The sequence below is a fragment of the Magnolia sinica genome, chromosome 4, assembly GCF_029962835.1.
Source record: "Magnolia sinica isolate HGM2019 chromosome 4, MsV1, whole genome shotgun sequence".
In the NCBI taxonomy this organism is placed as follows: Eukaryota; Viridiplantae; Streptophyta; class Magnoliopsida; order Magnoliales; family Magnoliaceae; genus Magnolia; species Magnolia sinica.
In genome coordinates, this window is record NC_080576.1 from 24,585,448 (window position 1) to 24,608,063 (window position 22,616).

The 22,616-nt window shown below is 38.7% G+C and overlaps 1 protein-coding gene across 1 annotated transcript; it reads right to left on the reverse strand.

Moving 5' to 3' along the window:
- Positions 1-419: 419 nt before the first annotated feature.
- Positions 420-14,005, reverse strand: LOC131242811 (large ribosomal subunit protein uL3-like). Its single transcript, XM_058241708.1, has 6 exons — positions 13,862-14,005; positions 11,809-11,912; positions 3,908-4,018; positions 3,143-3,447; positions 1,617-2,026; positions 420-901 (listed from the first exon to the last, which is right to left on the reverse strand). Exons 2-6 carry the CDS (start codon positions 11,891-11,893, stop codon positions 643-645), a joined length of 1,170 nt encoding a protein of 389 aa, XP_058097691.1. The 5' UTR covers positions 11,894-11,912; positions 13,862-14,005; the 3' UTR covers positions 420-642.
- Between the last annotated feature and the right edge of the window lie 8,611 nt (positions 14,006-22,616).

Genomic DNA, 22,616 nt, shown 5'->3' on the forward strand with positions numbered 1-22,616 from the left:
TGAAAAGAACATCAATAGCCGATTTTCAACATGTGAGCCCCAGCTGTAGCATAGAGATTCAGTCAGATTAACTGATCATCAGCTCAATCCAAACTGCTCAAATCATGGGCCCAATGGTGACGAGGCATAAAACAAAACATTGGTCAGAGGAGATTTTACATGTCAAATTTCAACTGCCGTCATTCTCCGTTCTTGTCCGATCAGTGAGATTTTAAACCATATGCCCGTCCAGAGTAGTGGGACCCATATGGGGCCTTTCTGTTGAATCGACCAAAAGCCATCAACCAAAAAGGCCCTACCAATCGACAATCTAGATAATCCGATAGTGCAGCAAGGTGGGCCAATCTAACAGAGATGGAAGACATGCATGTACCTATTTGACACTGGACGGTATCAAGGAAAAGATCTTGAGACAAAACTGACAAAAATCCATCCTCTATCAAAACCTTCAAACAAAACCCACATCATGAATCTTCAGTCTTCAACGAGAAACAATCCCATCACAGATGGACAACCAAAGAATCTAAATAATGCAAATAGAAATCTCTGTACTCAAGAAAATTCCACTAGAACTAGGATCAAAACCCAAAATGCGGCTCATAAAAACCCAACTAAGACTAGGATCAAAACCCAAAATGCCACTCACACCTTAAGCCGTCCGTAGAACTTAGCCTTCTCCTGTGTGGTCTGGAAACGGCCATGGCCGAACTTGGATGATGTGTCGATGAACTTGAGCTTGATCTCCTCCAAGGCCAGGCGAGATGTCTGCTTCAGCAGCGACTGCCTCAAGGTGACCACACGCTTCTTCGGGCCGACACAGCAGCCCTTGATCAGCACATAATCGTCCTTGACCTGGCCGTAATGGGGGAAGCCACCCATGGGCGTTATGTCCTTCTCAGTCCTAGCACGAAAAGATAAATGGAAATTCCAGCATTTCATTACATGAACCAATAACGTATTCACAAAGGGATTTAAAATTTTTAGTTACTATGCCAACAAGTAGAGTAGAAGATTCGGGTAGCTGTAATTAAAAATCAACAATGTGGGGAAAGTACAAGGCCCTTTTGGAAAGTGCATCTCCACAAATATTCATGCTTGCAGGACTGTTTGCCATGCATCACCAAACGCAAATATTAAAACAATATGCTGATTTCATCTTCTCATCCTATGCAGGATATGACGTCGGGCATACCAAGAAGCATGAAACAAATGCAGGAAATGCAGGAAACGGGAAGCAAGAAACATTGGCTTTGGCAGTGGAAACTATTTTCCCACTAATTAAGGTATTTTTAAGACAAGCCCCGCTCAAAATCCCACGAGCATTCCCCAAACTATAAAGAGAGCAGAGATGTATGAGCAAATATCTATAGAACTGTTCTGTTATGGAGTTCTGATGTCTACAGGTAAATCACAAAGGCATTGGGAAGTTTAGAAAGAAATAAAAGAAATAGAAGAAAGGAATTACATCATCAACAATTTCTATTTTCAATTTGTTTGGCCATTCAAACAAAGGACAGAAACATTAGAAACCAACCCAAAAGGACAAAGCACGTGCAATAAAGATTCAATGGGCCATATGAACTGCAAAAAAAACAAGGGGGGTGGGGGGTTCTAACCTGTCAAATTCTGTAATGGCCGAATGAGACTCTTGCCCAGTCTTTCCAAGCTTGTAAATCTTCTTGTTCATCTCTGTGCGGTGGTGGTACCCATTCTGCCCAGCCCTAGCAACCGTGAACGAAACCCTAGCCGGATGCCAGGCCCCAATACAGGCTACCTTTCGCAGACCTCGGTGAGTCTTGCGGGGAAGACGAGTGACACCCCATCGGGTCACCACACCTTCATAACCCTTGCCCTTGGTCACACCAATAATGTCAATCATCTCGTCCTTCTGGAAAACGGCATCCACAGGGATCTGCTTCTCAAAAAAGCCATATGCAAAATCAACCTTCTGAGCAACTGTCCCGCCATTCACCTGGATCTCCATCAGGTGGGCCTTCTTCTGTTTCAGCCCCTTAATCTTTTTAATCTACAAAAGAGAAATCCAGGATATCTTGCTCATGTCAAATACGGGAGGGAAAAAAAACAGATGCTCAAGCTAATTCCTGAACAAACCATATCAAATGCTATACGCGCAAGATGACACATGTACCAGCATGGCACATGTGTGCGAGATCCAATCCATCCATCAGGTTGGTCGAGGTTCGACCTTGAACACATTTTCCCAAAACTATCCGATCCACTCAGGGAGTAGACCAGAGTATTGGAAACAGGCGAATGTGTAAGAAAATATACTTCAGCCAATTATCTTGGAGTGGTACATTTGTTTTGCTAACTCTAGCAGACCTGACCATGATCAACCTGATACTTGGACTTGGGCATCAATAAAGTGCCGTTCTAATGGGTGGATTGGATCTCAGATCTATCATGCTGGCATGTGGCATGCACATGAGCTTTACTGCATAATCGCGTACAATCCTGCATGATGATGGTCCACAAAATGAAATTCACCTGGCTGTGAACCAGTGGTTAGGTTTTGTAAGATTTGAAGGCCGCCCGTAGAGAAGGGTGTGACCTCGTACTTCTACTAGATAGGAATTTCCACTTACCACAAAAAAATGGCAAGTGAGCTAAAAGCTTAAAATGCGACATGCAATCAAATTGAGCACAATGGCCATTCCACTAAATGGAAATATGGTAAGACAGTTGGTAAAGAGCACAAAAATGCATTGAAAGCTATGGTGCTCTCTTGCAATTCTACTAATATGCATTATTTTGAAAAGCCCAAAAAAAACACAATCCGCATTCCATTTGAAATGTCAAGTGAGTAAAAACAGCAAGAGACCAAATTGAGCGCAATGGCCATTGGCTAAATGCAAATATAGTTTGACTTCCAAACCGGCACCACAAGGGCAGGTGCACAGGCACTTCCTAGAAGGGGGGTTCCTGAAAAAAGGAAGGTTTCAAGCCAGCTTTTAAGGTCAACCCGGCATTGATCTTTGTCAAGTCAGCGTTTTAGCGCCTATTTTGTCGAGCAGAAGATGAGACAGGGGGGTCACAGTTTGCCTTTTCCACTTACTAATAATCATGAGAAATAATGAGCAAAACCAGAAAGATGAAGCCACGTAGAGGAGAAACACAGCACCTGAGTATGGGCCAAAACACGAATCACAGACGAATACTTTTTCAACTTTTCCAGCTGGGCCTGAATGTCCTTTTTTCCATCTTCAGTCTCATACTTCTTTGAATACTTGGTAAAGGCCTTCCTCTTTGACTTGCACCAGTTTTTATAGAATCTCCTCTTCACCTCCTCGTTAAGATGCTGAGCCCAAACAGTGTTCAAGGAACGAAGACCTCGAGGAGTCTTTACATAACCTACGACTCCAACAACAATCATAGGTGGTGTTTCTATGACTGTAACTGCCTCGCATGTTTCCTTCTTGTGGAGCTCTACATGGATAAAATACCACTCATTAGACAACAGGACAACCATAACAATCCAAGAAAGCAACATCTATTATCACTTTTCAGGAAGAAAAAAATTAATAATAATAAATACAATGGCGCAGAGAAAAGAAAATACAGTGTATGGAATGGCTTTGGAAGCATCTTGGAGCATCAACATCCAAATTATGAAAAGTTTAAAAACAACAACAACATGGTGTCAAGCAACACTACATTCTTTCTGTGGCTTTGATTGTAGGCCTCTGGCCCTTGTGGAAGGAGAGAGACAATAAGACTTTTTGTAACAAGGAATAGTAACAAGTCTTTCCAAAAGGCTGATCATGGAGTTGACTTGTAGATTTAGGGTGTGAGGATTCCCCATCACCCTGTGCATCAGAGTCATGGCAGAGAGAGTTGTTCAAAGGGAAAACATTAATATGGAGATGGATAAAATAAAAAAACTTACTTGAACCAGGCTTTTCAACTTCCCTGACAATATGAGTCATACCGGCCTTGTATCCCAGAAACGCTGTCAGTCTGCAAGGTTTGCTCGGATCATCTCTTGGAAAGGATTTTACTGTATTGACCCATTGAGAAAACAGATCAAATCAGAAGCTTAAAGTGACAACCTCGTCATATAAATAACCAGCAAATCAGAACACTAAACAGACAACCTCATCAAACGAGCCGATAGTAAATTATTGAGAAGAGCTTTAATTGCAAGTTAGCAGGAGTGCAGGACAGATTAGATACAGAAAATGACATGTTAGAAATTTGATTAAGCCAACTAAGGCATTCAGATGCATGGATATACATATGCTGGCTCATCATAAAAGTAAAACTGAAGTTGACTAGGTATTCAACTAAAAGGCTAGTCTCCCGCAAGAGTCTTTCAGGTCATTGATGGCTGGCTATCTGTCACATTTTTATAATAAACTAATCACTTGTATCAGTAATAGATGGCAGACCAAAGAAGCAAAGAAAGTTAAATTTTAAATGCTTTAACTGCAAGAAAACCAGATAGACAGTTAAATCAATTCAAACAAAATTCAAGTATAGGAAGCTTGCCAATCAGTCTGCAACTGAAACCTGTGTCAAACAAGAATAGGAAAAAAAAAAGGTGGTCTGGAGCTTGCCAATGTGACCCCATTTGAGTCATCAAAGAAGAAACATGCCATGCATCATGTGAATGGGAAGTCATGCATGGTAGGGCAGGATCCTTAAATAGAAGGGGCTTAAGAAAAAGGCATTAAAAAGATCTACAATTGCTACCGCTTGTCAGGGAGGCTGAGAGATTCATCCAAAACATTAGACGATGCATCCAGGTACATAAGATCAGACCATCCAACTTTAGATTAAATATCTAGATCACTTGGTAACTCCAAGTTGATCAGATGACAGTGTGGAACCATATTAATGCTTCAAACAGCTTCAATTGATCCAACCATTCTTTATGGATTTCGTTAATCAACCCAACAAATTTGTGGTAGGGGTGGCTAACGGGCCAGGTACAGGGGTTACCCATACCCACCAATGGGAACTGTACCCATACCATGATAGGCCTTTAATGGGGATGGGCACTCTTGCCTGTTTAAGGTATGCCGGGCACCTATTAAGGTATCAAATACCCATTCATTATTTGAAGTTGCCATCTAATTTGATTTCCTTCGAATTTTACTTTTTTTTTTTAAGACACAGGGTGTCCCCACCTCTTTTTTGAAGTGAGACTAATCCCTGCGGATACACGCAATCACCCACAACCACGTGTATCGGGTAAAGCCAAGGAGGGGAATCGAACCCTCACCTATAGGGAGCAAACCTACGGTGAAGACCATTCGCCCAAACCTCATTCGGTGATTTCCTTCAAATTTGAATCCTTTGAATCCGCTGACTTTTAAAAACCTACCCATCAATTTCACAGCCTTGAAGTGGCGGTTAGGATTGCTTGATCATTGTGGCTTTTGAGATATGCTCCATCCATAGTGTTACAGTTTTAAGTGACGTGGATTGCCATACATAATGAGTGATGACATGTGTGACGAGATGAGTCACCATAATTTTCAAATTGGTGGTGAACTATAGTACAAGATAGATTTGCAAATCAGAGGGCCTTCACAAGGAGACATGCAACGATTTCTTAAAAGGAGTTCAAAAAGAATAAATCCAGATCATATTGAAAAAGAATACATAAATTGATCCATTAGATCTGGGCTCTCCTCCATAACCCACACCATTCATGTAATGGACCAAACCGTAGATTGGGGAGAACCAAAAGATCTATAGGACTGCAATTACTTACACCCTTTATTATCCAAGGGTTGCAGACAATGTCCATAACTGGGTCAAATGATTAAATCATTCAAATATTTTGATATACAAGTTCTTTTCTTCTGCTTTTTTTTTGGTGGGGGGTTTCTTCCCTTTGAAAGTTGATGCATTTCGTGTAAACAGTATGGATAATTGATCAATAACCCAATACATAAAGGCTATAGTTTGTAAGTATCCTATGGCAAAACGTGGGAAACAAATTGTATTGTAGTTCTATTATAGGAGAGGAGATGATTTTGGGAATCGTGGAGGGAGTTAGCTAGGGGCATTGTTGCGATTTTAAAATGTTGATGCCAGGAACAAACACACCAACACCACTTTTGGAGTGGGCACGCGGGCTACTCACATCAACATCTTAAAATGACAAGAATGCAAGTAGCTACTTCATGTCCCATACACATGGGGCCTGTGTGGGATTCGAGTATGAGTTGGGTACAACCCACAAACAGCCTGATTATTAATCGGGCTCAAAAATACCCAAAGCCACACCCATACCATTTATCTACACCCATAACTGGCCCACAGACTCAAGTATCCATTGAACAAACCCAGCCCGTTGACATAATGACATTCCTTGGTTCCCGTGATCATCACCTTAGATCAAAATGCTCCCATTGGGAACCTCTTACTTAGGGTCTCTAGCCAAGGGAGCACCAAACCTAACCATTTACTAATTGGGCCTAAATGTGGCCCAGACCCAACTCGTTAAAATATGCACAGGTCTTATGCCGAGTCAAAGTCAAAATAAGACATTAATTTAACAGGTTGTGTAATGGAAGATACAAACAACGAACAATGAGATTCATGGGTTGGGTTTAGGTCCAGGCCTTGGCTTTCCCATAGTTACCCCCCCTAGATCCGCACATATGGCAAGTGTATCGTGAAATCACCATCCACATGAGCAAATACCAACAATATTCAATAGCACTCATCAAGTTATTTCCCTCATTCTTTTGACAAAGAAATAATCACATACAATAGTTTTTTTGTGAACACTTCGAGTAGATCATCCGTATCTTTCCTGCCAACATGTAACATGGGAAAATATCCAATCCACCTAATTTTTTCACCTACCAACTAATTATAATTTCCCAATTTGCACTCTCTAGTTAAGACTTAGTAATTCTCCATAGCTTCTTTAGGCGTGTTTGGATTAGGAGGAATCAAGGCATGGACATGATAAAAATAATAATAATAATTTTCTAATGATCATTCCCATCAATGCTATTGAAAAAGGGATTCCATTTTTTGTCTTGTTTGGGCAGCAAATGGAAATCTCAAATTCATTAGAGATACAATCACCTTGTATCTTGCGCTAAAGAATCCTCAATGTAGATAAGGGTAACGATTTCTTTGTGGAATACATCTCTATCCAAACAACCATGCAATCTTACTATGGGAATTAGGTTTCTCTTCCATTTGGATTCCACATATCCAAACACACCCAAATTAGACCCATTTTAAAAAAAGCGTGCCTACATTGGGTCTGGTTGATTTGCAAGGTCCCATGCCTGGCCCTACTACTTATTGGATAAGAAATTTCAACGAATACCCGTTTAATTTCAAGTTGGGCCCAATGACTCTAAACAACTAATGTGGATGTACCAAATCCTACTCAAACATAGGCTTCAGAGTGATGCTCCCTCCATCCTTGTGACTTTATAGGTAATCCTTCTTCTCGTCATTGATAGCTTCTCAATAATATATTGACGATCTTCCTCATATAACATGGCCACTGGTGATTCTACATCATGCTTCTTTAACTTTTCAAATAATAAGCAAATTGAGCGAACATTATTAAATGGGGTGTTCTTCATACTAAGGAAGAGCAATAATACGATAGAGCCAGTAAAATGGGAATAAGGTGGAGCCCTAATGAGAGAGCGACAACTGGCGTCCTAAAAGCACTTTTCAAAAGAAGATAATGAAAAAATTATGAAAAGCACTTTTAGATACCAGATGCTACTAGCTTATTCGGGCTCTACCACAGCATTTTGCATAAGAGCCATTTACATAAGCAAGGGGGAAAAAACATGGAAAAGAAACTAATTTCCTTGCAAGACATCTTTTCTCTATTTGGTGCATGGCCCATTGCTGCGATTACAGCAATTTCCAAAGGAAATCTAAAGAATTTCGGTTTGCTTCTCAAGGCAATGACAATATGGCTCCCTTATTTCAGTGGTCCGAAGGTGTAACAACGAAGTGATATATGCACGTCCTTCAGTCGAGCTTATAAATCCATTGCTATGAAATCCAACTTCCTCCTCTCCCCTGGTGAATCGAAGGTATGTTTTTCGATTTTTCCTTCTCTAATTTCATTACTCACTATTTCGGCAAACACCCCCTACTAATCCACTCCTTGTTTCTCTTCAACATCTTTTCTTTCATCTTCATCTTTTCAGGGATTTGACTATGGCAAACATTAAGGTTGGCCATATGGTCAGCGTCTCACCCACGTCGCCAAGATCTGAAATGCATTGGTCGATCGATGTGTTTCTAAAGACCAATCTATGGATGGTCATCACACTCTCTGCGGAACACCATAACATTACTTGAAATGTATTTACCAAATTCATGAAGAAAACAAACAGTGTGAATTGGTTATGATGAATGATTTCTGTGAAATCAAACATGTGAAATAGAAGGAGAGAAATACCTGAAATTCATACTTAAGTCATTATTACTCATTTACCTGCATTTATAGGGTGTAAATGAAAAACAAACACATCCCATTAGCCTTTTCTACAATTGTAATTCCCCAACACAAGATATGAATCGCCTAAAAATGGAATCTTCCTCTTAGTGGTAGCGATTGAAATAATCATTACAATGCCCATGCTTTTTAGTTTCTTTTCCCTTTTTTCCTCCTTAACAAGCTATGCAAAAAGGAAATATCCCTACTTCAACAATTCCATATTCACCTCCTCAACTACAAAGATTCTCTTGGTTGATTTCATTGATGGTTGTCCCCTTTCACATATCGCCACTATTGTTCCAAATATAGCACCTTGTGATTTACATTACACTCAACCCTCCACAACATCCAACTATTCCTTAGTCTAAAGAACCCTCCATTGAATCACCATTTGTTCTCACTCGCTATCTCACTCATTGTCTTCTCAGTCTTCCTCTTCTCATCCTTCTTCAATTCCTCTAACAAGTGCAATAGTCGTAGAGTTACAAAGTGACGAAGTTATGCAATACATTTTTTTAATTGCACAAGTTATAAAGCTCGACCCTCCACAACATCCAACTATTCCTTAATCTAAAGAACCCTCCATTGAATCACCATTTGTTCTCACTCATTGTCTTCTCAGTCTTCCTCTTCTTATCCTTCTTCAATTCCTCCAACAAGTGCAATAGTCGTAGAGTTACAAAGTGACGAAGTTATGCAATACATTTTTTTAATTGCACAAGTTATAAAGCTCTATCAAGGATTGCTAAAACTACAAATCAGAACTTCCAACAATGCCAAATAGATGGAATATAACTGCAGAGATCAGATCTGAATTGATGTATCAAATATAGCATCCAAGTCTTCTGCAATCCACATGACGATGACGAATACAGAAAATAAAGATTATGGACAAAATTCAATTAGCGCATTGATTTTAAAACTAGCATTGACACGCATCTCTATTCTCTTGGCAAAGGAAGGTAGAAACTGGAAACATTATTTTTCCTTTGATTTACTCAACATAGATGCCATATGGATTACAGAGCTAGTATTTTTGGACCCTTGATAGATCATAAACCAAATTAAGAATGACAGACAAATTACAAAATTAATGAGGAAACCAGGCAGCTGAATTATAAATACCTTCTTCAACCTGCATATAAGGTTGTTTGCACAACCATATGGTTGTATTATACCGTATGATACGACTGATGAATGGGATGCACTTGAATCATAGATATTACCTATAAGACTTGTCTGCAATTGGGGCCACCGGATTGGACCTGTGGATCTCATAATCCAATTAAACTAAAAAAACTTGGGCCATGCAGATCATCTTCCTGGACCAAATTTAGTTGATCGTGCGTAGGAATCTCTACAGTTGATGTATTGGATTTACTTGATCATCCATGGGGAGTTGGGGACTTTAGTACTTTCCAGAAATCAGGGACATCCAATGTGAGTTGTGGATCTACAAATTCAATCAAACCCATGAATTTGGTCCAAGTAAGCCATCTAGGTCTTATCAATTGAAAAGAAGTCACTTGACTCTTCATCTGATATAGATAGCTAATCAAGTCAATGAGAATACATAAAGAGATCAAGAACAAGTAAACCATCTAGGTCTTATCAATTGAAAATAAATCACTTGGCTCTTCATCTGATATAGATAGCTAATCAAGTCAATGAGAATCCATAAAGAGATCAAGAACTAGACTATAGAAACAATCAAACAAGGTAAAATCTACAACCTACACTATCAAATCTCACAGAACTTTAACTACAATCATTAGGTGGAAGCAATTCAATCTTGACATAACATCTTACCACCTCATCATATTGATCAGCCAATGTCCGTGCTTGGATGCACGCGTTGAACTGTGTGAGGTCCTAAATGCCTCAATTGCTCAATCCTCTCAATAGTCATTTTAATCAAATGAGCTAACCAGAAAATGGGGCTTGAAAATGGACAGCCCAAATTGATTATACTATAAGCAATTTGATCATTGCTCTAGACGGTCCATCATATGATGCCCACCTTTGGCTTGCCCGTTTGTCTCAAAAATCACACTGATAGAGCAATCCTAACTATTCAATCAATGGCTTGAAAATTTGATTATCTATGTGATCATACTAGAAAAAAGTCCAAGCATTGATATGAACCAACGATCTTGTGCGCCCACCTTTATTTACCAGTCCCTCTCAAACATCACTTACAAGGCAAGATCCTAAGTGGGCCCATACATCGCAGATGTGATCCCTTTATCTATGTTAAAGTCCCTGTTACACTAAAATTTGATTTTGGACTAATGACCATATGCATGCATGTGGAAATAGAAGACAAATCATGGCTATTCAAAGACAACATATTTCGCTTTCTAAATATTCCCATCATTAGAAAGCATCTAGAAATGACTCTTCCATTAGAAGTTTTCTACTCCAAGATATATGTGAATTCCTTATTAAAACACTCCTAGAATTGTAACAAGTTGCTACAAATCTGCCTGTGACCACAAGGACCAGACTTGAATCTTCTAGTAGCTCATATTCAAGTCATAGTAGGTTAAATTAGATTCCAATTTCAAATTATGGTAGTCTGCCACTTTATATTAGAGAAAATTGCAAATCCTCAATTATTCGTTCTATACACAACAATTATGCGGTCACATACATTGGATGTATGTGAGAGTTAGTGAATCTAATGTATGTGAGAGTTAGTGAATCTTTACCATCCTCAGTGAACCGTAGTTATCTTCAAGGAGGTGATTCAATAAGTTTTGTTCCTTTGTCCAATCAGCATCTCGTTATCTCGATTCCCAATCTACTTGAGATTGGCTTTACTCACCACATTTTTGCCGGCTATTAATATATTATATATAGGCCCTATCCTCTAACCACAACACTCCAATCCAACTAACTATTAAGGAAACCAACAAAACAAGAATCTCAAAAAGGCTTTTGTTGTGGGATTATATGATGAGAGGCAAAACAACTATTAAAAAAGAAAAAGTAGACGAACTAAGGCCCTTTGAAAGGGGCTTTCACATGAACAAATGAAATCATCGAAAGAAAACTGCATGATCAAAATTGCACAAAACCTTCTATATCATTAAAAACATGAAAACAATGGGGAACAAGCTAAACCCTCTCATTACATTATCTAGAAACATACTTACATCAAAATATTCAAGACTAAAATCAAACCATTAAAGATAACAAGGTTAGCAATGTGCAAAGGCTTCACAGGCATTACTAAAGATAAGGTAGAAACCTCAATATCAAAAGCTACAACTTCAAGAATAAACTAGAGAATAAGGTGCACAATGAAAGAATAGGATTTCAAAAGGAGAAAAAGTAAAGACCTTTTCCTCTATGTCGAGAGGCTCTTTTTCTAGGAAGAAACCCTAGAGAACCATGCCTAGGATGCTCAAACTTGCGATGAGACATTCTTATAATCTTCCTCCCCCTGTGGAAAACTCAAGGTACAATGAGTTATATCAATATTTCATAATGCATTCAAATATTCTTTAGAAGTCTGGGGAAAAAAGGTCCGAAACATGCTAATTCCAACAAAAAAGGCTCCGTCCACAATTAGAACTGAACAAATTCATACATATGACGATAACAGCGACCATTTCATCTACATTTTCATGTCCCACCAAACACTAATCTTGCAATTTACGAACAACAAGATTTACCCGCATGACAGTCCACAGATTTGGGCAACATCCAAAACACCCAATTAGTGCAACATTTGCAAACAAGAGATTGTTGAAGACTGCAAAAAGTCAAACTTCATAGGGTCATACACCCTAGAAATCATGAACCTGCTGCATAATACCCACAGCATCAATAAAAGTGTGCCTGCATGATTTCTCAAAGACTTCTCTTTGCTTATTTGTCACATTTTGGGCCCATCCTACAATGACATCCTTCTCCAGATAAATCCTAAATTTCTAATACTTAGAATGAAGTTCTGAGTTCCCCATTCAATAGAAACAACGAACTTCCCCATTTGGTAACTTACCTGTGCATGTCGGGCCCATAACTTATTGATCCAGGCCATTAATCTGATGGCTCCCATCATGGATGAAGCATACCCAGAGAATCTCACAATTGGCAGATCCTAACCATCAAAATCTTGTCTTTCTCCATTGGATGTGAACCGTTGGTGCATTTCTTATTAACCATGTATGTAAATGCCTACAACGACATGGATTGAGTTCACCGCATGAAGAGATTCTTGGGGAATGGTTCATGCAGAATAGGGGCCATCAGATAAATGGTTTGTGTAAATGAATGATGGGCCCCAAATGTGAGATTCAATACCAAACATGGAAAAACACTGTATTTTTAAATACTGGATGAAATAATGTCTTTAAGAATATCAATCAAAGACTTGTAATCATAATTTTTTTAAAGGGATTTTTATATATTAAGACACCCAACAATAAACTATCCAAAACCAATATTATTTTACCAAAATGCCCTTGTTCCATGGGGGAATCAACAGAAAGCATCGGCCCTAAATTGGAATAAAACAATGATTTTTATATAGACCTAGAAGGAGTAATCACCAAATTTTAGAAAATAATAACAATGCAATCATTTCTGTCAAAGAGACCATCTTGCAGGCAACCAGCCAAATACCCCTGGATCTGCATAATATTACAGAAATGCAACCAGCTGGAAAATATCAAGTATCAACGCCATCTTTGGAAAACGACCGAAAATGCCGCCACAACCAAAGGCCTATGGCAAAAGATATGCCAATTCTCGGGCTTTATAGTGTTCCTTCCCAAAAACCCACATTGGGTTTTGGCAGAAAAGCCTTTCTGAGACTCCAGCCTTGATTTCTCTTTTCCTTGTTTTACGGGAGGACATTTTGGTCATCGAAGAATAGCAGAGAATACACACTGTTTTCATTTTTTCCATGACAAGCATTTCTGTAATTACTTGCAAAACCATGGTTGAATAAATCCAATCAGCAGACATCAACGAAGCAGATCTATGCACTTGTAGTGAAAATTACTTGAAAACGTGTGGGTATTTCGGTCATTTCATAAAAATAAGAATACATCTGCAGCAGAAAATATGCCATTTTGGCTGGTTTGTACTCAAAGAAAATAACAGATCTATGAAGATATTTGAAATAATAAGGGAAAGGGGGGGGGGGGGAGACACGAAGTGGCTTTAAATTACGAAAATAGTAAACTATCATGAGATGATTTTGGACTTCACAGAGAAACGGGATATGAAAGAAAATAATTTCATGGAAAAACACAGGCTTAAAATTATTTCAAAAAAAAAAAAGAAAGAAAGAAAGAAAGAACGAAAGAAAGAAGAAGAAGAGGCGGGCTTTCATTGTATGAAAATCAACGGCTGGGATCTGAAGATTTCACAATAACAAGTTACCTCCGACGAGAAAAAACCAGAATGAAGGAAAGACGGGAAGAAGAGGAAGCTCGGACGCCCACCTTTGCTGCTTCACAAACCCTACGGTGGTTTTGCTTTTAAAAGTAGTTGGACGGTCAAGATTATCGTTTTGAGAAAGTAAGATCGTAGCCGTCCAGCGTTGGCTCTTAAAAAACCCTAGATTGCTTGGGCGCGGCTTCGGTGGATCCCCGGATCCACGGAGGTGGCTGGGATCCCTGACAGTGGGGCCCACCTTGATATATTTTCCTTATATCCACACCGTCCATACATTTTGAAAACTCATTTTAGGGTATGATCCCAAAAACGAAGCACATACAAATCTCAAGTGGACCATAAAAAAGAAACAGTGGTAATCGACCATTTAAAACTTCTCGTGGGCCACGATAGTTTCGGATCAAGCTGATATTTGTCTGTTCTCTTCATCTAGGTCTTTGTGACCTTATCAACAGGTTGGATGGCCAATAAACATTTTGGTGGCCTCCATGAAGTTTTTAATGGTGGGGATTCAATCACGACTGTTTCCATGGTCCACCTAAGATTTGGATCTACTTCATTTTTTGAATCATGCCCTAAAATGAGCTGTCAGAATGGATGGACAGTGTGGATGTAAGTCCTATAAATTAAAGTGGGCCCTACAGTTAGGGATTACCAAGAATACATCCAAACCACGTCCAATATGCTTTGCTTATGGGCCACAAGGCTGTCAATGGGCCGAGCCTGGGTTGCTCTAACACCGGATTTTGAAGTAATTGCAGTCGGGCTGTTGGGCCAGGCCTATTCAAAATTCTAATTTTTTAAGCCTGCTAGACAAGCATACCATACTCACCGCATTATGCCTGTGGATCTGACACGTGTGTCGAGCATGTCCGATGGATCTGCAAAGGTTGCGCGTCAGCCAACAAATATAAGTATAGAATGTCCGAAATATTTTAATTTGCTAATTTACCATGTAGATTGTAGGCACAGGCTCCATGGGAAAATCTAAACCGTTGTTTTTTCTCACCCCCTAAGCCATGCACTCGAATTTCGCATAAGCAAAAGTTACGCAAACCCACATTTACTTTTGTGTTATATCCACTCCGTTCTTTGGCTGCAGCAGCTCGTGTGAAGGTAAACTCAAAATTCAGCCAGGTTCAAAATTGAAGTGGGCACACCATGAGAAACAATAGGGAGAAACGATGGGGATGAAAGTCTAATATAACTAAAATGGGCCGCACATTGTTTCTCATGGGGAGAAATGATGGGGATGGTGGTCCAACATAACTCAACTGGGCTGTACAATGAGAACTAGCGGGGATAGAGATCCACCTTCGAAATCTTCATCGGGCCATGGGAAATTCGATTGTGCTGAAGTTTTTGTCATCCTTCATCTCAGTGGGATCTTTTTATAAAATTATTAGATTGTAAATAAACATCAAAGTAAGCCTACAAAGGTTTCAATCGTGGATATTTTCATCTTACTGTTTTAGTGTGATCCATTTGATTTTTGGATTTTACTTGACTTTTGGCTCATATTATGGCATGAGTTAGTGAAACTCATGGTCAACATGAATATAACATGGATATATTAATGGTTCACATAAAGAGCTTTCTTAGAGCTATAATTTTTTTACCTCCTATTATAGCATGTTTGGTTGCATGTAATTACATGCATTTCCATGTAATATGCATAAATCATATCAAATTATTTGAGTTTGGAGTTGCAATTGAGTAAGAAGTACCACGTTTAAAATGACCTTTTACATTCTCTTATTCACATTTCGCCTTCGATATTTCATTGTACGGGTTATACCGACTTAATAACTGTGAATTTCTTGTGCATTTATTATTTATATTATCTTAAGTTCAAACACCATTGAACATTTATAATTACAAAGTGGCTGATATTACTCCAAAATACATGTAAGTATAAGCAACTAAACAAGCCCTTGAAGTTTCAACTGTAGTTATAAACCTTTTTTTTTATGATAATACCTTAATGAATATGTCCTCATCAACCCCAACAAATAATGCCCAACTTCATATTGGCAGGAACCTATAGTTATAGTCCCTTTGAAGTGCAAAGAGTAAGGAGTAGCTTGAACTATGGTGGAGGCAGCTTAGAGGTTTCGTGCAACATAGATATTGGACAACAATGACGCTAACTCGTTCGTGAAGGTAAGGATCGATATTTCCTTTTATCATCTATTGTTAATGGATCCTTTCCACTTGACCCAATTATTGAAGATAAGTCTATTTCTCGTAACATATGTAATCCTAAATATTATGAGCAGTTTGAATAATGGATAGTTTTCGATTGAGATTGTGTATGAAATGCGATACATGGATTTTTGTACCTAATCAGAAATCACTCACCAATCAATTATTAACTATTCAGTTAGACTATCGTTTGACAATCAAGAGCCAAGTTAAAATAGTATACTTCCATGCCAATGAGATATCTAACATGACAATTTGATCATGTTTATGATGTTTAAAAGCAATGTGAAAAAATTTACTTCTGTAAATCCACCTCCATACTCATTTTAAAAAGTATAGACCTTTTGAATTTTCTAAACAAAAACATTGTTAAGAAAAATATACTAGTATATCTCCTGTAAGAATGAATGTGAGTTAATGGTAGCATATGACATGGGACATAATCGATTTCATAAGTTAGACCACAATGTGTACCATGCTTTTATATAATTTACCTGTCACTGAAATGGATCTGAAATATTTTAGAATACCACGTTATCAAAATTTGAAATGAGAGTGATGGGCATATATTATATTTGTTTTGACGCATGGTTTAATTTAAAGAAATATGAAATTGCTACACTAGTCCTATTTTTTTTACTGTTAGCCAATAAATTTCGATGATGTGGGAGTTGAATTCGTATAGTTTGAAAGCTTTAATGCGGTTAGCTAGTTTGTTCAATTTCATTAATAATGTTAAGCTGCATTTTATTTAATTATTTGATTACAAGTAATCTCACAGTTATTATCAATGAGTTTTATATCACGGATGAACGTAAGAGTATCCGATGCTGTGATATTTGAAAATACTTGACATAGATATTTTATTTTATTTTCTCTCAATGGTTTAAACACATGTTCCTTAGGGCGTGTTTGGATTCACGTTTTGGTTGTATTGTATTGTATTCCGGTACTGTTCACGTATACATTGGGCGATATTCAGAATACATCCAGGGGAAACCTGCCACTAACCAATGTTTGGATAGGATGTATTGTCGTTCCATGTATACCATTTGTAGTACAGGGCAATGTTTGGAAACGACGTATAAGGGGCACACGTTGTGTGTGTGTATATATATATATATGGTAGTTTGTGTACTATGAGGCATATTTGTACATAAGAATGTGCATATTATCTCGGGCAACCCCAGTCTTGTTCCTGTGACTAATCACTGCTCTCCATCACGTTGGTGGACATGAATGATGACCGTATAGCCTCGTGAATGTGTGATCGGTGTATCCAACTCCACATGAATGTCTCTGAGAAACATAAAAACCTGCATACCAGAGACCACCAGCTATTTGGAAGTATCCTGACCGTTCATCCATTATCAGTTACTTTGATTGACCACTTTAACGGCCTCGATGTTACATCCACTAGCCCAAATTCACGACGAATATATTATCCTCATCATACGAACCTTTTTTAGGGTGAAAATTAAATATCAGTCAATATATTTCACGGGACAATGCAAATTTAAAAATAAAAAATTTACCAACATATTTCACCCTAGATTACCATGTGAATGTGTGATCGGTGTATCCAACCGCACTTGAATATCTCTGAGAAAGCAGTCCCACAAGCATACCAGAGACCCCAACCATCATGTTTTACAAACAAACAAAACAAGAAAACATGAAAGAAAAAGGTAAAAAAAAAAAACAACAGCAAAGTGTTTCAGCCCAATCAGCCTTACATATACTAGAACCGACAAAACAACCTAATACCATCATAAAAAATCAACAACCTAAGCAGCATACGAAGAAGCCAAGCCATGCAAGAGTCCTCTCCAACTTCAGCAACAGGCATCCTCTTAGTCCTGCCATCATCCCAGACATTCTTGGTGCCGATTTTGGTCAAAACCGTGAGAGGTGGTACACAATTGCCACTTTCCATTGTTGAGTGGCGATGAGATGCATGAGCAGCCCCACTTCCAGTTGTATGCTGCACCGTTCGATTGGGAAAAGTTGCCTAAATGATATAGAAACAGTAAAAAAATTTGACAACCCAATAGAAGGATATGATGCATTCGTCACTGCGTTCGACTAACAAAAATTCAGACAAAATGTACTAACAAAAAATTCCGAAAAACCTGATACTCATTCCAGGCTTTCGTAGCATCTTCATAAGTCATGAATGACTTGTGTCTGCAACCACTAAATCCGTTAACTTGAGCATTGCATGCATCACATGTGACATAAATCCCGAGATTTCTTCCCACAAAAATCACATAATACTTTTGTTTCATTCTGCTGCAAGAGTAAACAAATGTCTTAATCGGGTATGATATCTGAAAGTAAATGACAAAAAAGAAAATAACTAAAAAAACAAAAAGAAAACTTTTATCTTTCTTTTGCCTCTATTTGTACTATATAATCTACATATTACCAGATTTTTTAAGATGATGGCACCAAATTTCATTTCGTTGGGAAACAGGATGCAAATAGATCCCCACAGCCACATTTGGAAATAAAATGAATTGTTTAGGTCAACAACCTCGCACATAACTGAAAAGCCATTGACAACATTGTTAAATCTCCTTACCACCTCAATAAATTTGCAAACACAATCGAGCTTCAGACCTTTCACTGATCTCAGGACCCTAATTTGAAAAATAACCTGTCAAGTTTAATGCAACTAAAGACTGTATCAGTCCATAATGAAATATTCACATTGACATTCATGATTAAAAGCTTCTCAAAAGCAGAATTATTACTAGTATTACTTTGATTTTCTATATAATATGATGAAGTAAACCGGGTAATTTACACAAAAACAGAAAACTGTATCAGTCCTATACTGATTCTCCTTCGGCAGAGCATTGTATATTTCAAAAGTTAAATAAGGGAGGTAAAGAGAATAACAAATAAAAACGTGTCAGCAATCCATCAGAGACAGTTAAATTTCTACTTGCTGGATACTGAAGACTATTACCAAAAATTGAAAATGAAAAAAAAATCCTCTGCATTCTATTGCACAATATAGAAGTCAAAGTGTAACTAAGAAGCAACTCTGGAACTTTCACTGAACTATAGTGGTCATTAACCCTACACTTGCACATGCTCTCTGTACTGATTACGTACAGACCATAAATCTGACAAATATGTGTAATTACAGTAACAACCAGACTAATAAAACTCAGCTGGAATATGAACTTTCACAGTAGCCTTTACAGTATCAGGAAATGTCGATAGATCAATTAAAATATTTCTCAAAAGTAGAGACATTACCAGTAATAATCCGATATAACCGTAAGGGAGGAGCATCTTAATCCACGTCGGTTACCCATGAGAGAGATATATTAGTATAGCTTTCAGAACAGTAAGTAGCAACATGAATGTATAACATAGATGGTTAAAAAAGCATCATATTGACATTTCAAGTTAGTGACATAAAATCAGTAAGACAGAATAACAATCACGGTCCCGATCATTGTATGACTCTAGTGACACATGAACCAGACTGAAATGTATCTCCACTATCAAAAAAAGATGGATAGCTTGGTAGAGAAGATGTAGTAAGTCCAGAGTTTCAACCTGCAAGTAGTATCATTAGTTTCAACATGCAAGTAACATCAAAACTACGAGGGTAACAGCAAGCACACAGTTAAGAAAATATCAGTCCATCTAGTACAACATATGTATCATTCAAACAGTTAGTAGTGCTGCACCAGCAGCATATATATCATCCAAAGCAGATAAGAAGTGACCAAATCCTAACTGAGCCATGACAGACTCAGGAAAAAAAGAGTTAATACATCAAACCATTCAAACAAACTGTTGATGACCACAAAAAGATAAAAAGTCATCTGATATGAACCACGTGTCACATTCTCATTCCGCGACACAACGAGGGAGGATCGCTTTTTCTATCCACTCCTTCCTGCGTTCATTACCCATCTTTATAAAATACCCAGCACTGACTACATCAATCTGCAAGAACCTTGCAGCACAGAGTTGGTCTTCATGAGAAAGACCATCCACCTCTTCCAGGATACCCAACAATCGTTGTACACACGTCATTGTTTTTCCTTGACCTAATGTAATGGTTAGGTTGTTAACAACTTCAGCCACTTCCCCCATCTTTTCGCTAATATGTTCACTCGGCCTACTCCTCCGCCCACGGCTTATCTCACTCCCCTCTGTGCGGCTATGAAGAGAACCTGAAGTGGCTTCTATTGGGCTATTGTGAGTACGTTTTCTCCGATTTAAGAAGGATCCATCACCACCTCGAACTCAGGGATGGGGCTTCCGGTCTGCCTCGTCAGAGGATGACAAACGTACTGTCTGGGAAGCCCCCTCATCCGACTCATCGTCAGAGTCGAACTCATCACGGCCTCGCCTTTTGCCTGATATCGGAGAAGAATATGCCGCACTAACAAATTCACCGTGGGCACAGTTATTACCAAACATGAACGCGAGGTCATTTCATCTTTTAATATGTTTGCCTCGCACCCGTTCGGCATAGGGGTGTGTCTGTACACACAAAGACAATGTTTTTATCAAATTGGTAAAATTAAACTATACAAAGTTGAAGAGCATTTATATGTGAAGATCATACCGCGATGTATCCATCCTATACATCCTCTGTAGCAAGAACCATCTTGTTCTGATCATCCCATCCAAAACCCGAGGCGTTGAGCGTGTCCTTTATTGCCCAGTACAGCCTCTTTGGCGCCCAGTATAGGGTCCGTAAGCGATTAGAAATATGATGGTTCTCTAGCAAAATGTCACAGGTATCGTAGATTACTTTAATCGTGGCCTTGTACACTTCGGGTTTAAACCCGACGTCACTTTTAAGTCCTAGGTTCACTTGTTCCACCAACCCGTCAACCAAAGCGTTATCCATGGTGTCTGGCCATTGTAGTCTACTACCTTTATTATGTGGATCGCCTACACTATGCTAGGGTTGGGATACACGTCTCGGGGATGGCCCTTTGCGGGAGGGTGTATGCTTTTTCGTAGGAGTTCCAATTACTACGGTTGTTGAATTCGGGCACTGGTTTGAAGCAACACTCTTCTTTGAAGGTGATGGCTCCACCTCTTTCTTTCTCGGGTCCTTGACAGTGCTCCTTAGAAAATTCATAGATCCTACAATAAGAAAATGTAAATAGAGATATAACAGCTACAGTCAAGTAATGCAGTATACTAATGACTCATAGGCAAACATAATGACATTCAACACGAACATTAAAGATAATATCCCAAGTTTGGTGAAATTATGTGTAAATATTTTCGCTTTTGACTAAGCGGATCATTACATAAAATTAGCTAATATAAGTGCGTTGTCTTGTGCGTGGAAGGCTGTCATTCCACATTCTATCAGCAATCTCTTCTCTCTTCCTGGTCCACTCATCACACGCACGATCCGTCAACCGAGCGAACACTTGTCCTTCATCTATTGAGGTTACATCTACAAGGGATGGCGCACCATCCTCTACATTGTCCCCACTGTCCTCAACTACCTCAGTAAGTCCATTATCACCACTCACGCGAATGAAATTATGAAGGACACAGCAAGGTATAACAATTTTCACTTGCGTTATAAACTTGAACTGAGGAGGAGTACGTAGAATAGGGAAGCGATTTTTTAAAAGGCCAAATGAACGCTCTATGATATTTCGCAACTGTGCGTGACGATAATTAAAAAGTTCTTTTTTATTGGCAGACTTCCTTCCAGCACGAAACTCGTTCAAGTGATATCGGACACCTCGATAGGGTGCCATAAAGCCAGGCGCATGTGCATATCCAGCATCAACAATATAATATTTTCCTATACAATTGCAAGATATGTTTCAGATATTTATCACACATAATTATATACAGAAAGAACAATCATCCCTTATATGCAATTACCATGTGGAATAAGAAAACAGTCAAGGCGACGGGTGAGTGCATTTTGTAGCACACGAGCATCAGATGCGGATCCATCCCAACCAACAAGCAAGTATACAAATTTCATATCAAAAGTACATACGGCCAGGACATTTTGTGATAGATATCCCTTCCTATTTCTGAAAGTGGAGCTTTTTTTCCTTAGGCAAATAAGCATGGATATGAGTACCATCTATGGCCTCGATGCAGTCCTACAATCAGAAGTGTGGTATATATGATCAGTTCGAACATTAGCTATCAACTTATAAGTTAGGAATTTCTCTAATATATATTCCAGTTTACCTGAAAATATGAACTCGACAAAGAATTGTCAGAAATTTTCTTGGATGTGTGTAAACCAGGAAACCTCATATACTCGGGATATAGACCGATTATGACATTTAGCACTCTGCTAAAGTGTCTGCTCACTGTCTCACCAGATCGTGTAAAATGACGACCAATTACACGATTACGTATGTTATGTCTAACAGTATGAAGAAATATTACAACCTGCTCCTCCATGCCGCATCTCTTGTTATCGGAAAGTAATTCCCGATCCCTCAACAGCGAACATAATTCAAAAAACTTGTCCCTATCCATCCTCAGTTGCCCAAGAGACTCA

Bases quoted from the DNA above. Each gene is read 5' to 3' on its own strand.
- LOC131242811 (XM_058241708.1), bottom strand. From the start codon at position 11,893: ATGTCTCATCGCAAGTTTGAGCATCCTAGGCATGGTTCTCTAGGGTTT. The intron at 3,448-3,907 runs GTAAGTTTTTTT...TTATCCATGTAG, and splicing joins AGTTGAAAAGCCTGGTTCAA to AGCTCCACAAGAAGGAAACA. The intron at 2,027-3,142 runs GTGCTGTGTTTC...TCTCTTTTGTAG, and splicing joins GTGTTTTGGCCCATACTCAG to ATTAAAAAGATTAAGGGGCT.